The sequence below is a fragment of the Ixodes scapularis genome, unplaced genomic scaffold (genome assembly GCF_016920785.2).
Source record: "Ixodes scapularis isolate PalLabHiFi unplaced genomic scaffold, ASM1692078v2 ptg000320l_1___fragment_1__unscaffolded, whole genome shotgun sequence".
Lineage (NCBI taxonomy): Eukaryota > Metazoa > Arthropoda > Arachnida > Ixodida > Ixodidae > Ixodes > Ixodes scapularis.
In genome coordinates, this window is record NW_024609961.1 from 1,259,964 (window position 1) to 1,276,963 (window position 17,000).

General features: G+C 47.3%; 1 protein-coding gene and 1 pseudogene across 1 annotated transcript; one reads left to right on the top strand and one right to left on the bottom strand.

Moving 5' to 3' along the window:
* The window catches only part of LOC120842794, a 133,808-nt pseudogene that overhangs the window by 85,207 nt on the left and 31,601 nt on the right, over window positions 1–17,000 (bottom strand).
* On the top strand, window positions 1,660–15,956 carry LOC120842793 (cytochrome P450 18a1). Its single transcript, XM_042287789.1, has 6 exons — window positions 1,660–2,209; window positions 8,833–8,954; window positions 11,134–11,563; window positions 12,096–12,363; window positions 13,653–13,825; window positions 14,689–15,956. The coding sequence occupies exons 1-6, from the start codon at window positions 1,660–1,662 to the stop codon at window positions 14,889–14,891; spliced, it is 1,746 nt and encodes a 581-aa protein (XP_042143723.1). The 3' UTR covers window positions 14,892–15,956.

Sequence of the window (17,000 nt, forward strand, 5' to 3'; positions counted from 1 at the left end):
TTTTCAATCGTTTCGGATAATAAAATAAATTACGATGTTGATGTGTCAGTGCCCCTTTAAGTAGCTGTGAAACGTTGAAAGAAAAAGAGGAAGTAATACAAAGAAGGAAGAAAGGCGCGTGCACTGAACTTAGAACTCGAATGAATCACCGAGTTAACTTGACGGCGGCGGCGCAGAATGCTGAAAGGAACAGGTGAAAGGAGAATGAGAGGAAGGTATTCGCTTTACGTAGAAACGTCATTTGTGTCAATTGTTGATCGTTCCATTTGTCCTTTCTTTTAAAGTGACCTTTCTATTTTCTAACAGTGAGCGACAGAAGGACGAGGCTGAGCGGTAGTGAACATAGGAAACGTCCGAAGAAAAAACATTAACTGATAAAGCTAGGATATCGCTTTCGGTCAAGGTTTTTCCAAAGGGTTAAGGCTTACATGCTCGCGGCTTCACGCGGGTCCTGTGAGCCGTTGGCGGTCACTAAGAACGCAACCTACAACTCATCCTAACATTAGACGATCAGCGTGTTGGCGCGAGTCAAGACTGAAAAGAAAGAATGGACACGTAGGACGATGACGACACAACCGCATCTTTCAAAAGTTCCAAAAGGGAGCGACCGATTAAAGGCGGGAAAATTGAGGCAAGGGAAAGTAACTAAAAAGAGAGGAGGGGGTGAACAGACGATAAGATAAAATGCTAAGTCAGGTCGACGGAGTCATCTCTGATACGAGAAATTCAACTTCAGTCTTCGCCAGAAACAGTGAGGAATTAGAAACGTTGCTGTTTGCGCTGTTCATGGCAAATGATCTATATGCTGCTGTTGCCCATTTCGTGAATGTCGCTTCTCCGCACTGTACTCGTGCGCGGCAAAGAGACGGGCACTCAACAGAACTAAGCCACTTGGACGTACCACGAACAATGAGAAATAGAGCGGAACCTCCGAGTGCAGTTAGCGTTCTGCACGATGACCAAGTCGAGGAACTCGTTATTGGCAACCTTTTTTTTCTTTTTTTTTTTTTTTTACGTTTTAAAAATTTTTGCACGTTTACCGTAACATTATGACAGAGTACCGCGGCCCGAGGTGTCGGCTACAGTATCGAGAAGCTGAAATAATTCCTTGCGCAACGTTAGCAAAAAAAAAAAAAAAAACATTGTATCGATTTGTAGCACGGCATAGCAAGGTAAGCAGTTCGGCGGAGTTTAGCGCAGCAATCAGATCCCTGTAAAAGTGGTGGAACGTCGCCGCACGGGGCGGCGCGTCGCCGGCAGCCACGGGAGACCAGTAAGCACGCTTGCGCGGCCAAGCGGCGGCACGGACGTCGCAAGAAAACAACAGGAACGCAGGAATACGGCAACGGGTGCACTTGAGCCCAGATGCAAACCCCTCGTTCCCACGCGCCGCCACCAGAAGAGACGCTCGAACGTGCCTCCTGCTGAAAAAGCAGTTTTCCCCCCCAAAGCCCCAAGTCCCGCCACTCGGCAAGACACGAACCACATCTTCCACCCTCGCCGTCCCCAACGACCCCGTCGTTCTCCCCGTCAAACAAACGCACAACCGAAAAACGAAGCATCCACAACAAGGTCCCCCCGCACTCCTTTCACGCAGCGCACACACAAAAAAGAGACGCGACCGGCTGGCTCCGAAGCGGCAGGCACACCAGCCGCCCAATGGGCCGGCAGTGCACAGGAGCAGCACGCACCGCGGCAGAAGGGGACAAGCAGCACCCAGACGACAAAACACGCCCCCATTGTCCAACTCCTTCCTCGCTCCCCCCAGTCACCGGCGCTATAAAAGCGGCCGGCGGGAACAGGGCCATCAACCAAACCCTCCTCCATCCGACCATGGTGCTACCGTGGTTCGATGCACCCAACTCGTGGGCCATGGCCGCCTTTCTGGCCGCGTTCCTCCTCGTCCGACGATGGACGACGTCGGGCTCCAAGGGTCGCCACTGTTCTTCCGAAGGGGTCCGGTCTTCGAGCAGATGCCCTCCGGGACCTCGTGGGCTGCCCCTGGTAGGGTTCCTGCCCTTCTTGGGCAAGGACTTTCATCGGACCCTGCAGACTCTAGCCGGAGTGTACGGTCCGGTGTACCAGATCTTCCTGGGGTCCAAGCGGGTCGTGGTCATCAGCGACCACAAGCTGGTGCGCAGGGCCTTCAGTCAGGCGGCGTTTTCCGGCCGCCCGGACACCGAGCTCACCAAGCTGCTCCAGGGATACGGTGGGTCACACGTCTTGGGGCTATGGTTCGCAGAATCTTCGCGCGCGCGAGCTTTCCCATCGGAGAGGTGTAACGGCAGACGCGCAGCGAGAACGCGAAGCCAGCCGCAGAAATATCGCGTTCAGCAGGTATGGGAAGTTCGCTGCGCGTGCATATTCGCTTAATTCGCTTCTATAGTAAGCAGCCGCCCACTCGTGAGTCCATTACAAGTCAGTGACCAAAGTTTAACCGATTATATCGATAAAACACGACAAAAAATAAAATCAAATAAGCTTGCATTCAGGATGTCGTCTGCGACCGAGAATCTTGACACAGTAATAATTTTAGTATGCAATTCATCAACTTTGCGTTTGTCCAAACATGATTACGAAGAAGGTAAAAAAAAAAAATGTTTTTGTTGAATCGTGTTTGGACAAATAAACGTACTCGAAACACTGCACTCGCGGAAGTGAGAGGGGACGCACGCTTCCTCCGACGCGTTTCTGCCTCGAGATTTAATCTCGCTCAGCGCTAGCTGCCACTACTGCTCATCGCGCGTACCTTACCACCGTATACAATACTTCCGCGCACACACTCGCTAGAAACTTGAACGTCAACTCGCTCTCAAACGCTCGCGTTTTCCCCGACGGACAGCGTGCAATTCGACGCCTGCGCCTTTCCCGCCTTCGCGCCCCAACAGTGTTACGGGACCCGAACTGGTCCACATGCCGTCCTCCTGCGGTCGATGACCCGGTCCGTGCAGCGGACGCACGTGCTTCACGTATCGGCCGTTCCGCCGCCTGTGCGACTACGATGGCTTCGTGCTCCAATTTCACCACTCGTTTTGTTTACCTTCCACGCTGCTGTGCCGAGTCTTGTTTCGTTTGAAAAAGAGGGGGACGGCGGCCACGTTCGCCGTTTGAAACCAATTTTCAACTGTCGTTCGTTTGAATCGCGCGGAAGTTTCGATTTTCCTGTAGCTTTTCCTAGCAAACCGGATACCGTAAAAGATAAGGGAGCGCAAACATCGAATTCCTCGCCGATATTCTGACCAATGATGATATCTGTCAGCCGTACGTGGCCTATCAGAACTGCCATTTTCGCGTAGGTGTCTGCCTGTGTTCGATAAAGTACTACCACGATCAATACGAGTGCGATCAGCGCTCCGCGTGTCACGCGGTACTATCAGTGCCCCCTGTCGACTTCTCTTTGAAGTACACGTGCACCTTGGTTTCGAGACGTATCGTCTCTATACTACGTGTCACTAGTTGTGTGCAGTGCGGGCGAAGGCAACGCCAGGCGAGGGTAGAAAGGGCAAGCACTAGGAAGGCTGGGAAGGAGGAGAGAATCCTCCTCTCCTCTGTAAAGCTCCTAGTGCTCTCTTTCTCCCCTCGCTCTCCTCTCCCGTCCCGCCTTCGTGGTGCTCGCCCTTTCTCTCTTCGCCTGGCGTTGCCTTCGCCTGCACTGCACGCAACTATTGACACGGAATATAGCGATCGCCGCACCACTCTGCACTTCCGGACCGTTTGCTCGCGAAAAACGGTCGGCGCAACCGCGAAACAGTTCACCAATGACGAAAGCATTTTTCGCTAGCAATGTGCGCCCGCAAAAATATTAGTATAAATATTTTAGGGTCATCCTTTTGATTAGGAAGTTTTAGTAGATTATTCCCCTGACAAATGCGTTCGAGCTGCAAAGTAGTGGTCTGGTCATCGCACGATAACCCGCAGCGACACTGAACTTTATGCTGTGTCATGTTGCTTTTACAGTGCTAAGGAGCGAAGGGTATCATTTAGAAGAATGGATATTAGGGCGAGTTGGTTGGAATTCATCATGGAAAACAGCGCGAAAAGACAACGAGGAGGTCCCGTCTGTTTCTTTCGCGCTGTTTTTTATGATGAAAGGTATCACCCACGCTCGCACCGCGCCAACTTCTTGCCTGAGCGAGTTGGCGGTCTTTTGCTATCGCCAAACTCACGCGCAGTTAATGAGAGGCATTCTTTGTTGATTTTAAACATACAGCAAAAAAGAAGCGGGCAAAAAGGGCGAAGCAGCACGCAGGACAAGCGTTTCTTCATCTTTTTTGTCCCGTCTTTTTTGCGATATTTTTAATGTGAATGTCACTTACCGATTTGACCAACAGAACAAGCTTAGTTGATTGTTTTGAAACCTCCGATAACAATATAATGCAAGTTTAAAGTCGTCGGCGAAGTATCGGGTATTATTATATTCTAATATTCTACCAAAACTTCCTAATCAAAAGCATGAACCTAAAGATGTTTATACGAGTTATTTTTGCTGGCGCACATTGCTAGCGAAAAATGCTCGTCCTTGGTGAACGGTTTCGCGGTTTCGCCGACCGTTTTTCGCAGCAGACGACCCGGAAGTGCAGAGTGGTGCGGCGATCGCTAGAGACGAAATGCCTCGAAACCAAGGTGCAGGTGTACTTCAAAGAACAGTCGACAGAGGGCACTGATAGTACTGCGGGCCACGCGGAGCGGTGTTCGCACTCATATTGATCGTGATAGTACATCTAAAAAGTACTTGAAGTACAAAGCAAATGATAAGTGATAAACGTAGTTGTTTGCACTGGCTTCGTGACAGGTTCGCCCCGAGCGAGTCCATGGTTGCCTCCTTCCACCTTTATCGCTGACAACGCCGTCTCCTCGCGTTCCTGGCGAGATTATTCCTCCCAGTATTTCTTCACAGTTGACAAAGCATCGTTTTGTGATAAAAATTTAACAAGGCCAAATTTGGCGAATGTACTCTGAAGTCGGGAGTTGTACTTTGCTCGAAAGGTACGAGAAAAAAGATACTTTAGTACATGCTCGGATAATGTACGTCGAGTACAAGAATGTACGTAAGTACAAACCAAACCCCAAAAACACCTCTCATAAAGCGATATCTCGAACGGATCGCCGTATTTTCGTAAAGGATGCGAATGAGTGAGAATCGCGACCTCGCGTTTCCTGCGGAATTGTTGAGGGGGAGGGGAAACGGCCCTGCTTCCTTCCCTCTTCGCGTCCTCGCGGAGTCAAAGCGAGAAGGAAACGAGAATCGGTGACGTCACGGGCCTTTTTGGCCTTGTTCAAGCGTGCTCTTCTCAAAAAACCCGTTGGAGATATCGTTTCACAAGTGATGCTATGGGGTTCGTAGCGCCTAGCGCTTCCGTGTGGTTTTCTGAAATAAAAATTTCGGTTCAGCATCCCATTAAAAAGCCCCCGAAATAATTTTTTTTAGCAGCTGCGTTGGGACACGCAGATTAGAAAAAATTAATTTTACAAGAAAAATTAATTTACCCCAATATTGATGGCGCGAGACGCGATTCAGTCGTTAGGAACCTCCTCCCCACTTGTTTTCTCTCTCGGCACTTCAGGCGCGTGGTGGAGAGGTGGATTGGCTTGGCCTTCTCGTTGAGGTGGAGAGTGTGTATGACCATCTTGTTGAGGTCGAAAAAAATTCCGTGACGTCATGGACTTTGCGCGCACATTTTAAAGCAAATTTCCCGCCGTCAATAGACCGATCTCACCACGCGTTCGGCGCATGCGTGACGCCACCATGACTTTAGTAACATTGTACTTTAGTTCACGGGAGGCAAACGACCATGCATGCAAGGGCTCGTGCCCTCTCGAGTTTCACACGCGCAGAGCTCCAGCAAAGTTATTGCACGTGCAGAAAGACTAAAGTTCCCCCGCTGCATTGCGGCAGCGTTGTCAAACTGACTGGTGAGATCGGTCTATTGCTCTAAAAAGAGAACGCCTAAAATTAATTTCTTGACATGCGTGTCCCAACCAAACTGCTAAAAAGAAAAACTTTTTTATGGGCTTTTTGGGGCTCGTGTGCACACTTGCGTTTGCTTACGACCGAGTTCTGTGATCTCGGACGCCGACAACATACTGGCACGTTGGCGCCATCTATGAGGAGGCCCTGGAACTGCATTTAACTAAAGTGAAGCCTTTTGTAGTATTCGTGATATAAAATGCCCCTATGAGAAATGGTCGTTTATAACACTCTAATTTTTTTCAAACCAATAATAAATAAAAAAAAAAAGAATGCTCGAAAACAAAATAGCACATATACGGAAATACCAAGTGTTCCTTAGGCACCCGATAGATAAAGACAGTGGATACGCACGTTGTAACTGATCCCAATAAGTTTTAAAAAGCAGGGTCGACAATATATATAAAATTATTTAAATCGTGAGTTACATCGTGATTTATCAATCGTAATTTAAGTCACACCAGTTTTACCATGATTTAAATCAAACCTTTCCCATACAAGTATTATCTGTCTATTATTGCATGTTTTCTATGTGCATTTGTTTCGCATCTAAATCAAAGAATCATCAAGAAAGATTGCAGCAGGCTGAACACGAGCAAAAATCAGTGCACTTCTGATCAAATCGGAATGTTGAGCTTTGTTCCTACCTTCCGTTTTGTATATCAGTTACTGTTTGTGCTAGTTGTTGCTGTTTTTTTTTTTTTTTTTTTTTAAGCAGGTTATAATGTAAAAGAAACGAAAACAAGTAATGCCATATTACGAGTAAACCAAAGAGTAAAATATGTTATTAAAGCTTTTTTTTTTTTACTGACTAAAAAAGACCATGCTGTTTTTATTCTAGTATGGCAGGATTTACAACGATAAAAAGTTTTAAACTAAAGTGCACTTTAAAAGTATAGTATAATTATCGTCTGTATTTGACGGACTGGTCAATCATTACGTGATACATTTAGAAATAAATAATTGCTTTCCCAAAGCTAGAGCGATTTATATCAAATTAGTCTGATTTAAACCAAAATAATCTGATTTCAATAAAATTAATCTGATTTCAATCAAATAAATCTGATTTATTCCATTTTCACCGTGGTTTTAAGTCACTTGGTCGAAATCAGTCGCAAGCGTGTGAACCAGCCTTTCTCTCCAACAACGAGCGCCAAGGCCGGCTTCAGACGGGACAACTTTCCCGGCAATTTCGGGGTTGCTGGACGGCTGTTCTCTAGCTTTCCCTAGATCGACACGAATTGCTCGGATCACGTCCGGCACGAAACGGGCGAGCAGCTCGAACAACCCAGAGACGTCTGAAGCGGCAGCAGCCAATCGGGGATGAGATATTTTCATGTGAGACCCCTGTGGCGGTGATGATGACAGCTAGACTTGGGTCTGGTTTGAGATTAATCACTTTTCGGGGAAAAAAAAATTGCTTCGGAAAGATAAAAAGTATTCTCAATGTCATTTAAAGATATAAAAATCATGTTTATAGTGTGTCACCGTGCATCTAAAAAGTGCAAGAAAAATATGATTTAATGATGATGGTGAGTCGTAGCAAGAGACTACTTCCATAAGTCCCTGTGAGCAACACAGTGCGCGTTGCACTCTGGGAACTAGCTGGCCAGGGAGGAGAGCGGCATGGTTTCGATTTCGATTGACACGCCGAGAAGAGATCATACACAGAGCATGGTATATAAACAACCGTTATCTCATGTTTCCTGGTCCCGAGTGCATCGCTTTGGGCCTCTAAACTAACCTAAATGGCCAGACCCCGAAGCTTCAGCACAAGCCCGAACCATATGTAAAGCTTGTCTTGACACATGCTTGTTTATTTTTGTACTCGAGCCTTTTTGTTAGCGTTTCGAGGTATGTGGACGAGCCAGTGCTAGGAATCTCGACGTTGCGAAACTCGGGGATCTTGCTTGTGCATGAGTCAACACGCTGTAGCAACGAATAAGTTTGCGTACACCGAGCTCGCAACTTTATATTCGTGTTGCTGGTCAGCAGGTTTGTTACTTGCTTTGTGCGTTCATTGACGAAATTACATTTTTTCAATTACTGTTTTTCTTGATACGCCCGAGTACGCAAGGTGAAACTGGGAGATGCCGTTGAAAAGCTAAAAAAACACCCCTTATCCCTTTATAGCTGTACTGACTCGCGGCTGCACGAAGTGAAATCTCCCCCCCCCCCCCCCCCGAAATCTTCAAGTTTGCTGGGACCTCCTCTCCCCTCCCCTCTCCCCTCTCCCCCCCCCCCCCCCCCCCCCAAACACAAAACCCTGGCTACGTGCCTGGCTAGATTTGCCAAACACACCAACAAACATTGCTGAAATAGTATCCCAAATATTAAGTCAAAATACTCGTTTATTTGTTTTATTGCGAAGTTATTGAATTTACAACCTTGGCCCTCACCGTGTTTTCGAACTGGTAGTCTCTAATGTCAACAACAAAAAAATGACGCCAGTGGAAGGTATGGGTTCACCCTTTGGACTCTAGATTTTCTTCCCCACTGATTGACCACAAGCAGTTTCATGGTGTCAAATGAATGCTTTGGAAGCTCGCTCCAGTACCCATGCCCCAGCAGGGAATAATTGCTTGGCATAGTCTATTTTTAGACTCCTTGCTCCCCTGGCAAGCCTGCCCTCCACTGACATCACAGCACTGAGAAGTGCGGGAACATTTGAATGTTGGTTTTTGCAACATTTTCATTTGCGAATTTCAAAATAACTATTATGAATTCTGTGATACTAAATAGCCTACCAGAAAGGGTAAAAGCCGTGGATTCAGAAAATATAGTTAGTTGGGATAGCTAAAAAAAATCGCCGGAATACAACTTTAACAGCTGCCCTTTAAAAAAACCGCCTTCTCTGCTTGCAGGCATCGTGAACTCAGCAGGCGCCCTGTGGCGAGAACAGCGGGCTTTCCTGCACCGCGTCTTCAGGGACTTCGTGCCCAGACACGGGCGGCCCGGAAGCGTGGCGCTCGAGCAGAAGATGCAGGTCGGTGCGCCAGTCAAAAGCCACCACCAACTACCGTATTTACTCGCACAATGAACGCACTCGCGTAATAAACGCACCCCCCAAGTCGGCTCTCAAAATTTCGACTTTTTTTTTCACTCGCGTAATAAACGCCCCCCAACTCGGACGTCAAAATTTTGACCCCCTCCCCCCACGCGTACGAAATGAACGCACTTTTCTATCCTGGTGCAGCGAGGTCGCGAATGCATGGGCAGCGTGGGCGAACAAAACGCATTGCAAAAGGCGTTAAAAAAATTCGCAAAGATCCAAGGAAGCAAGAAAAAAAAAAAAAAAAAAAAAAAAAGCTTTTTTTTTTTTTTGTTCCCAGAGCAATCTGGACTTTGGGTTTGCGCGCGGCCGCGCGCAAGGAGGTAAGAAAGAGAGGCGGAGAAGCGCTCTAAGCGAACGAAACAGCTTGCGAAGGGCGGCAAAAAAGAAAAAGAACCACTAAACTAAGAAAAGCTTTTTTTTTTTTTTTTTTTTTTTTTTTTTTTTTGCACAGCGCAGTTTGGTTACGTAGTGTCGCGCGCCCCGCGCAAGGAGGCAAGAAAGAGGAGCGGAGAAGCCCTCTAAGCAAACGAAACAGCTTGCGAAAGGCGGCAAAAAAAAAAAAAAAAAAAATTAAAAAAAAAAAAGAAATCTTTTTTTTTTTTTTGCACAGTTTAGTTCGGTTACGGGGTCGGGCGCCGCGCACAAAGAGATAAGAAGTTACTTCGATTTTACAGGATAAAAGGTCCCTTCATTTTCATTATGCGAGTAAATACGGTCGCAAAAATTTTACTTCGCGTAATGAACGCCCCCCCTAGCTTTGTATCGATTTTTCGGGAAAAAAAGTGCGTTCATTCTGCGAGTAAATACGGTATATTGTCTTTTATCGTAGGTGCGAGCGAAGCCGAAGTTACGAGCACGCGGTCTTCAAAGCCGCTTTCAATGACACGCGGCAGCAACCGCTGCAGGCACGAGCTCGCTATAGACCTTTTCAAAAAAGAGTGTGTGGCCGGTGCCATCTTGAGTGTTCGTGGGTATGGCGCATGCTTTACTCGTTTTTTGAAGCGACAAACATGCACGAGCTGGGCTGTAAAGATCGCATACTGGACTGTGATTTTGTAAACATTAGAAAGGTTTAAAGAAGGCACATTTGACAGCAAACAACGCGGACCCGCACTAGCCACCTTCACTATCCTGTCAAGTTAGAAGCGCTTCAGACTTTTTGCTACATTAACCGATTGGTACAACGACATTACAAGAATGTTTGGGAACATCCACAAAGAGCATAGTGGTATACTCCGTTTCACCTTATGCTGTACCGCTGCGAAGGCTCGAAGCGCGAGCTCGTAGCGTTGGGAGCTGCCCTTGGTGCACGAGAGCTTGTGCCGCCGAGATGTGCCCTAGAGCAAGGAGCTCGCGCTTGTAGCCTTTCCTGCGGTACAAAACAAGGTGAAACAGAGTATAGCTATAAAAATAAGGCGTTCGATTCGTTTTGAATGACGTTTTCTTGTCTTCTCAAACAAAACATTGGTGTCTCCGCAGCATTCCCACAACACAATCAACATTTAAACAGTAAAAGGGCGCTAAACATTAGTTTCCATACCCCTCTAACGTGGTGCGTAATAATGAGACATCACTGTAACACGCCTGAAACACTAACCACTGCAACATGCCCGAGCATTCCAAAAATGTAGTTATAGACTGTCAGTTTGCATCTCTTGTGTCCTTGTTGTTTTCAGCGTCTAACTTTAAGAATCTTTACACACATGTCAAATCACAGCCACCATTGCTGACCTACTCTTATCTTACCAAAATACCGAGCTAGTGAAGTGGGAGTTAACGAGCTTCCACAAACCAATGCTGGGGAAAACACAGTAGAATCTAAAATAAATGTCAATAACCTGGCCTTCTATGGTACTTCGCCGTATTTGCCACACCAAATATAGAATCTATCTTGTGGAAATGGCCACTTATAGCACTGTTAGATCTAATTCACTCTTATGATACAAGAATGATGAGTAAAAAATGAGGAAATATACATGAACAGGAAGTGTGTCAAGGCTACCCAATGGATGGCTCCACTGAGTTTGTTCCCAAACAAACTCAGTCTGAGAAGCTTGAAAAACTGCTGGAGCCCCCAGTTAACCATGCCGCACGCCCTTCTGACCCTTAGGTGCACATCGGGGAGTTCCTGGCGTCAGTCGACTTGTTCGAAGGCAGCTCGTCGCAGGTGCGGCACTCCATTGCCCGCGCCGTGAGCAGCATCCTGGGATCGTTTCTGATGAGCGTCACCTACTCGTCGCGAGACTCCAAGTTTGAGCAGTTGCTGGCACTCTTTGAGGAAGGCTTCCGGCTGCTCACGCTCGCCGTACCCGTCAACTTCATCCCGGCCTTGCGCTACGTGCCGGGCTCCAACTGGGCCTACCGGCGCATCAAGCGAAACCGGCGCAAGACGGCGGACTACTTCCGGAGAATCACCGACGCCCACCGCCTGTCCTACGTCGAGGGAACGGTCCGGGACATTGTGGACGCCTACCTGGTGCAGCTGGCCCAGGACAAGGCCAGGGGCCCGCCTGACCGGGACGGGAGCTCCTACTTCTCGGGTGAGGACGACCCCCCAACGTCCTCTCGGGGGACACCCTTTGCAGATGATCTTTTGCAAAAACAACGAAGGGCCGCACACAAGGAATTGTGGGGAACATCCTACATGCACCTTGTTTCCATATACAGGCAGACTTAGCCTTAGACCGACAAATGCCGTGAGGTAATGCGGAGTAAAGCCGCTCGAATGGTTTTGTATTGAAAGTAGCGTAAAATGCGCCAATTTATGAGACCCGCACGTGGTTCAGGTGGGCCCCGCAATACGATGGTTGTCGGTAGTACTTGTAAGCAGCGGATATATTGTAGAGTGGAAACTCCTGCAACTTGTTGGTTATATCTTTGTCTGTGAAAGCTAACAGCCGGTAGTAGAAATTAAAAAAAATATATATTGTTTTACGTGGCATTCAGCCCTACCGTAGTGTCCGATTGTTTAACCACCAACCAGAAACCGATCAGAACAGATGCCCTTAGTCTATAAAAAAAATAATCCTCAAAGATTTCTGCCATGCCTAATGATATTCTTTATATTTTCAGAGGAGCAGCTGGTGCAGGTGCTGATGGACATCTTCAGCGCTGGCCTGGAGACAGTCACGTCCACCCTCGAGTGGGCCATCCTCTTCCTCGTGCGCCATCCAGACGTGCAAGAGCGCGTGCGGCACGAGATCGAGGCCCACGTCAGGCCCCACGGGAGACGGGCAACCATGGCCGACCTGCCGGCCCTGCCATACACCGAGGCCACTATCCTGGAGGTGCTACGGCGGGCCAACGTCATCGCCCTCGGAAATGCCCACGCCACGCTCTGGTCAGCACTCATAACTATAAGGTTGCGTGCACCTTGTGGATGGGGGCTTGTAAATGCTTGCCACTACGGCTTCTGGGCACTACCACCTTGCTGATGGTCTGTAGACCTTCTCATAGCTAAGACTGGGTGAATGGATGAATATTAACAGCTGTGCCCTTTATAGCGGTCTGCAGCTTGTGCCATCTAACCTAGAAGCTTTACAAACATGATTCCTCCCCTCTTAATGCATTTCCATTGTAGAAGTCACCACTATACTCATAAGCCATTACTGTCACCTAGAACCTTGAAACGAGGATGCTTTGATGTCCCACTGGTGCTAGCAGGCGCGAGGCACACACAATGGCAAGTTCATGGGTATTGCTGAAATGCCCCTAGCATGCTTCTTGCTGCAAGGAAAGATCCTCTGGTTCCCACTGCTTTCTTCCGAGGGTAATATGCGATGGAAGTATTCCAGGAATCTACTGAAAGCTTCCTAGAGTCGCTCTGTGGCATCACAGGTAAATGCTATGGATAAGGCAATCTGAATGAGAAAGCGAGATTGTTAGGGGCTCTAAGTTAGATGCCCCTGTTGATAGACCATCAGCAAAGACTCAAAAGCTGTAATGTTCACGTACAAGTGCTAACGACCACAAGAATTTAGACAATATGTTGCTTTGGATATCTTGCTTGGAAGGCAATTGTTTAAGACAGTCGGCCAAACATTAATTCTGTCATAGTAACCCTTTCCGTGTAATGACAATGAAGGCTGAGGTTGGCTTTTCCTGCTTCAATAGAAGTAACCATTCCAAAGATGCTGGAAAGAATGCCCCTACTATTTGAGCCTACCCTGCATCATGAGATCTTGACACTGGAACCATTCACAAAATTCTAGACCCAATTTATCGTGGGCTTTCTTTAAATTGCCATTCATAGGTCACTACTGCTCTAAAATACCTCCTAATAATAAAGGAATGGTTCATAAAGTAATATCCTCCCTCCATTCAGTAGTAGTAGGACAGCTTTTATTTCCAGGTAAACTTAGCACGACCAGTGAACCCAAATCACTTCAGAAAAAATGAATTCACTCAACGTTTCGAGAGCCCATGGTGAGACCGTTCTTTAGAAAACACATGCTTCTTGTGCTAACCATGAGGCATATCCACACCAGAACATGTGCATTCAACTCAGTGGACCAAAACCAGCCAAGTCAGCAACGAGCCGATATATCTGGAAATATTTCCGTGCAATTTTTAGTGAAGGACCAAGTTGAATCTCGAGAAGGAATCGCAGGATCACCCTTTACCCCGCAGTGATGTGGAGCTGGCGGGCTACCACATTCCAGCGGACACGCACGTCATCTCCAACCTCTGGGCCATCCACATGGACACTGAGCTGTGGCACGAGCCAGAGCTCTTCAATCCAGGGCGCTTCCTAGTCAATGGCAGGGTGCACAAGCCAGACTTCTTTATGCCCTTCTCGGTTGGTGAGTGGTGCTTCTCTGAAGTTTGGAGTCGATAATCCTATCTTCATTTGGTTCCATAACCGTGCGTCCATCTTTGTGCATGTTCTCTTCAAACTTGGGTATCCTTTTATCGTGCTCCAGTCTCGGGCTAATGTCATCATGGTGTACGAAGCATATTTCTCTCAACTAAATTATTCACACAAAAGTCCTGTGTACCTATGCCTCCATTTAGCCAGTGTTTTTGCCGGAGAACAATATGATATAATTACCCTTGTTGCTCCAAAAATTAACAACATTCTTTGCTGCAGAGGAGACGTAGTTTGAAACATTCATGGACGCACGTGCCCCGAACCAAAAACGTTGCAAAAAGGAGTGTCACACGTTGTGCGTGTGACACTCCTTTCAACAAGACAGTTGGCACACACAGCCATCCTCACATCAAGCCAGGGCAAGCATGAGAGGCAGACTTTCCGTAAAATTAATTTGCGGCACCATATATTAGCAGACTTCTTGACATTTGTGTTCAACGCATTTAAAATATAAATTCCTTTCTAGTGTTTGCAGACTTAGAGGGGCAAAGTTTCTTGGGGTGACATCACCGAGGCTTTCGGGGCCGGTTTGCTTGAAAAAGCGTCGTAGCTAAGACTGAAAGAGAGCAGACTGACATGTGACCTTGAGCATCAAGTGCGGACGCACTTCAGACTCGACTTCACATGCCACTCAACTCGAGTGCTAACTTCGGCAGTGCTTTCTTTCACGCAATTTTGGGCAAGACTATTTCTAGGAAGCTGGCCCAGGGGGTTTCTTTTCTTGAGACTGAATGGTCATCAAGCAAGTGTGAAACGCCGATCACGCTCAAGGGCGCGTCCCTCTCTCTTCCCCAGGGCGCCGCATGTGCCTGGGGAATCACCTGACGCAGACGGAGGTCTTCCTGTTTCTCAGCAACCTGGTGCAGAGGTACAGCCTCGAGCTGCCACCGGGAGAGAACCTTCCATCGATGGACGGTCATGTCGCAGTCTCCCATACCCCCACGCCCTTCAAGCTCAAGGTCACGCCAAGGGCACCTCTATGCAAGGCCGTCGCATGAGCAAACGACAGCACAGAGTTTGTTTCACAATGCAATGTTGCATTGTCATGCTCCCAACAACTGCCGTTTATGAAAATGAAATGAAGACGGGGCAACGCAGCGAAACGAGGTGGACAGTTGCAAACGACGGTGCAGCCATGGCTCCGAAGTTCTGGTGCCAAGGTCCGACCAGCGGAAATGGAAGTAGTCACTGCCGCAATCCTCCAACAGTGGACTATATTAGTCATACCCAGGTCCTGTTGACACCTTTGTTGCTGGGAAGTTATACGCAGACTTTGCTCATGCAAGGTGACCGAGCTGGAGTGGATGGAGACTCACCTAATTTCAGGGGTCAGAAATGTGAGAACAAGTGACATTGACACTTTGTGTCGTAGAAGCCGAAAGGTTCCAGACACAGAAGTCAAGGCCACATACCAACTGTAGGCTTATTCTCAGCTCTTGTAGAGCCACAAGGAAGCATGTTAAGGAAAATGCTCTTGCTCAAGCTCTGTAAGAAGCGATACAGAGAAACCTATTATCGTGCCAATCTCAGTGCCATACTCAAAATTTTCATTGCATGAGCAAGAACCCCCAAAGTCAAGTGACAGTTTTTCCAGACGAGATCAATCAACTGTAATGGCAGCATGTGCCTGGACTGAGCTAGGGATACATCCGTAATGACCCTAGAAAGTATCAAGTTCGGGCCCACTATACACTGTAAATGTGCCAAATCATTGTGAGGCTTCGTATCAACCATCTATGTCCTATGACAAAGCAAGCAGTCTACACTTGGATAGATTTGGGCATGTTTCACATGTTAAAAAAGTCACAAATCATAGATTACTTCTATAAATGCACCGAACAGCATAAAAAGATAGACAGAGATCAATTGATCTACTCCAGTCCAACAGGATCTCAAAAGCCCTTGTGATCTCGTGTACATAGGAGTTTACAAAAGTTACCTGCAAGTTGTTGTCATTATTGTCGCCTCTGTTGAATCTTTCTTCCTTACAAGTTGTTACCACCTGTAAATAGCTTGCCATTGTTTGCTGCCTCAAATACAAACTCTCGAAAAAAAATACTTGCCACTGTGTGTTATATAGACCGTTCCATTAGAGTCATAGCAGATAGGGTAAAAAGAGAAAAAAATTCCCTCCCTTTCTCACCCGCATGTCGTCTGCTCCGCCGAGTGGGCTCTGCCTTGCATCCGGCTGGCGTACAAACTCTGTTTAAAATCGCATCATTTTGGAAATTTCAAGCACAGTTGCGCAGATTTTGGTATGCCAGTTATTGTGTAATACTATGCTAGATCAAAAGACTAATAGGGTCCAGTTGCACTGTTACCTGCGTGCAAAAAAAAAAAAATAGGGAAAACTGTGTCAGATTGGCCGGTCTCTCCAGCGAAAAGTGAATCCGGTTGCTGTACCTTTTTTACTATACAAAGTTTGTACTGGTGTAGGCCTTTAGCGACCATGAGTGGAAGTCTGAAATAATAAATAAAAATGTGCTCTCCTGTGGCAATACACGCAGTAGTTGAGGGTAGTACTGCCGGCTGACTCAACTGCTATTTAAGTAACGGAAAAAAGATATGCTAGTTGATCATTTATTGAAGTAGAACAACAGAGAGCTCTAGGGTGATTTTGGAGTAGCCATAAATATTCTAAGAACGTGAACCACTTCACAACGGCAGTCACGAGCGAGAGTTCGATGTTCGGTAGAGCCCGCCAATACAACCCAAAGATGGAGAATGGCAACCTGCTGGTTTGTCGTCTGCTAGCGGAGTCAGGCGCGTGCCCTCTCTCGTTTTACCACGCCAAACCAGCTGAATTTCCCAGATGTATGGAAAGGGCACTGCTGTCGAACAAAATGGTGCCGCCCAGAGAGCGCTAAATGGAATGGTCTATAGGCTGCACACTTCTACCCAATTAAGAAAAAGAAAATGCCAGTAGCATGTATCAAATCCATTCTTCAATCAAAACACCTATATGGGAAAGGTTCGAGTTTACCTCCAGCTTATAACCCGTTCACGTCCATGCAGGGTGTTCGTGCCACTTTCAGCCTTCATGACAGGGGGAGAGAGGTACTTCCAGGTCTTCTAGTTTACCTTGTGTTTAGGTGGGTGCACAATGA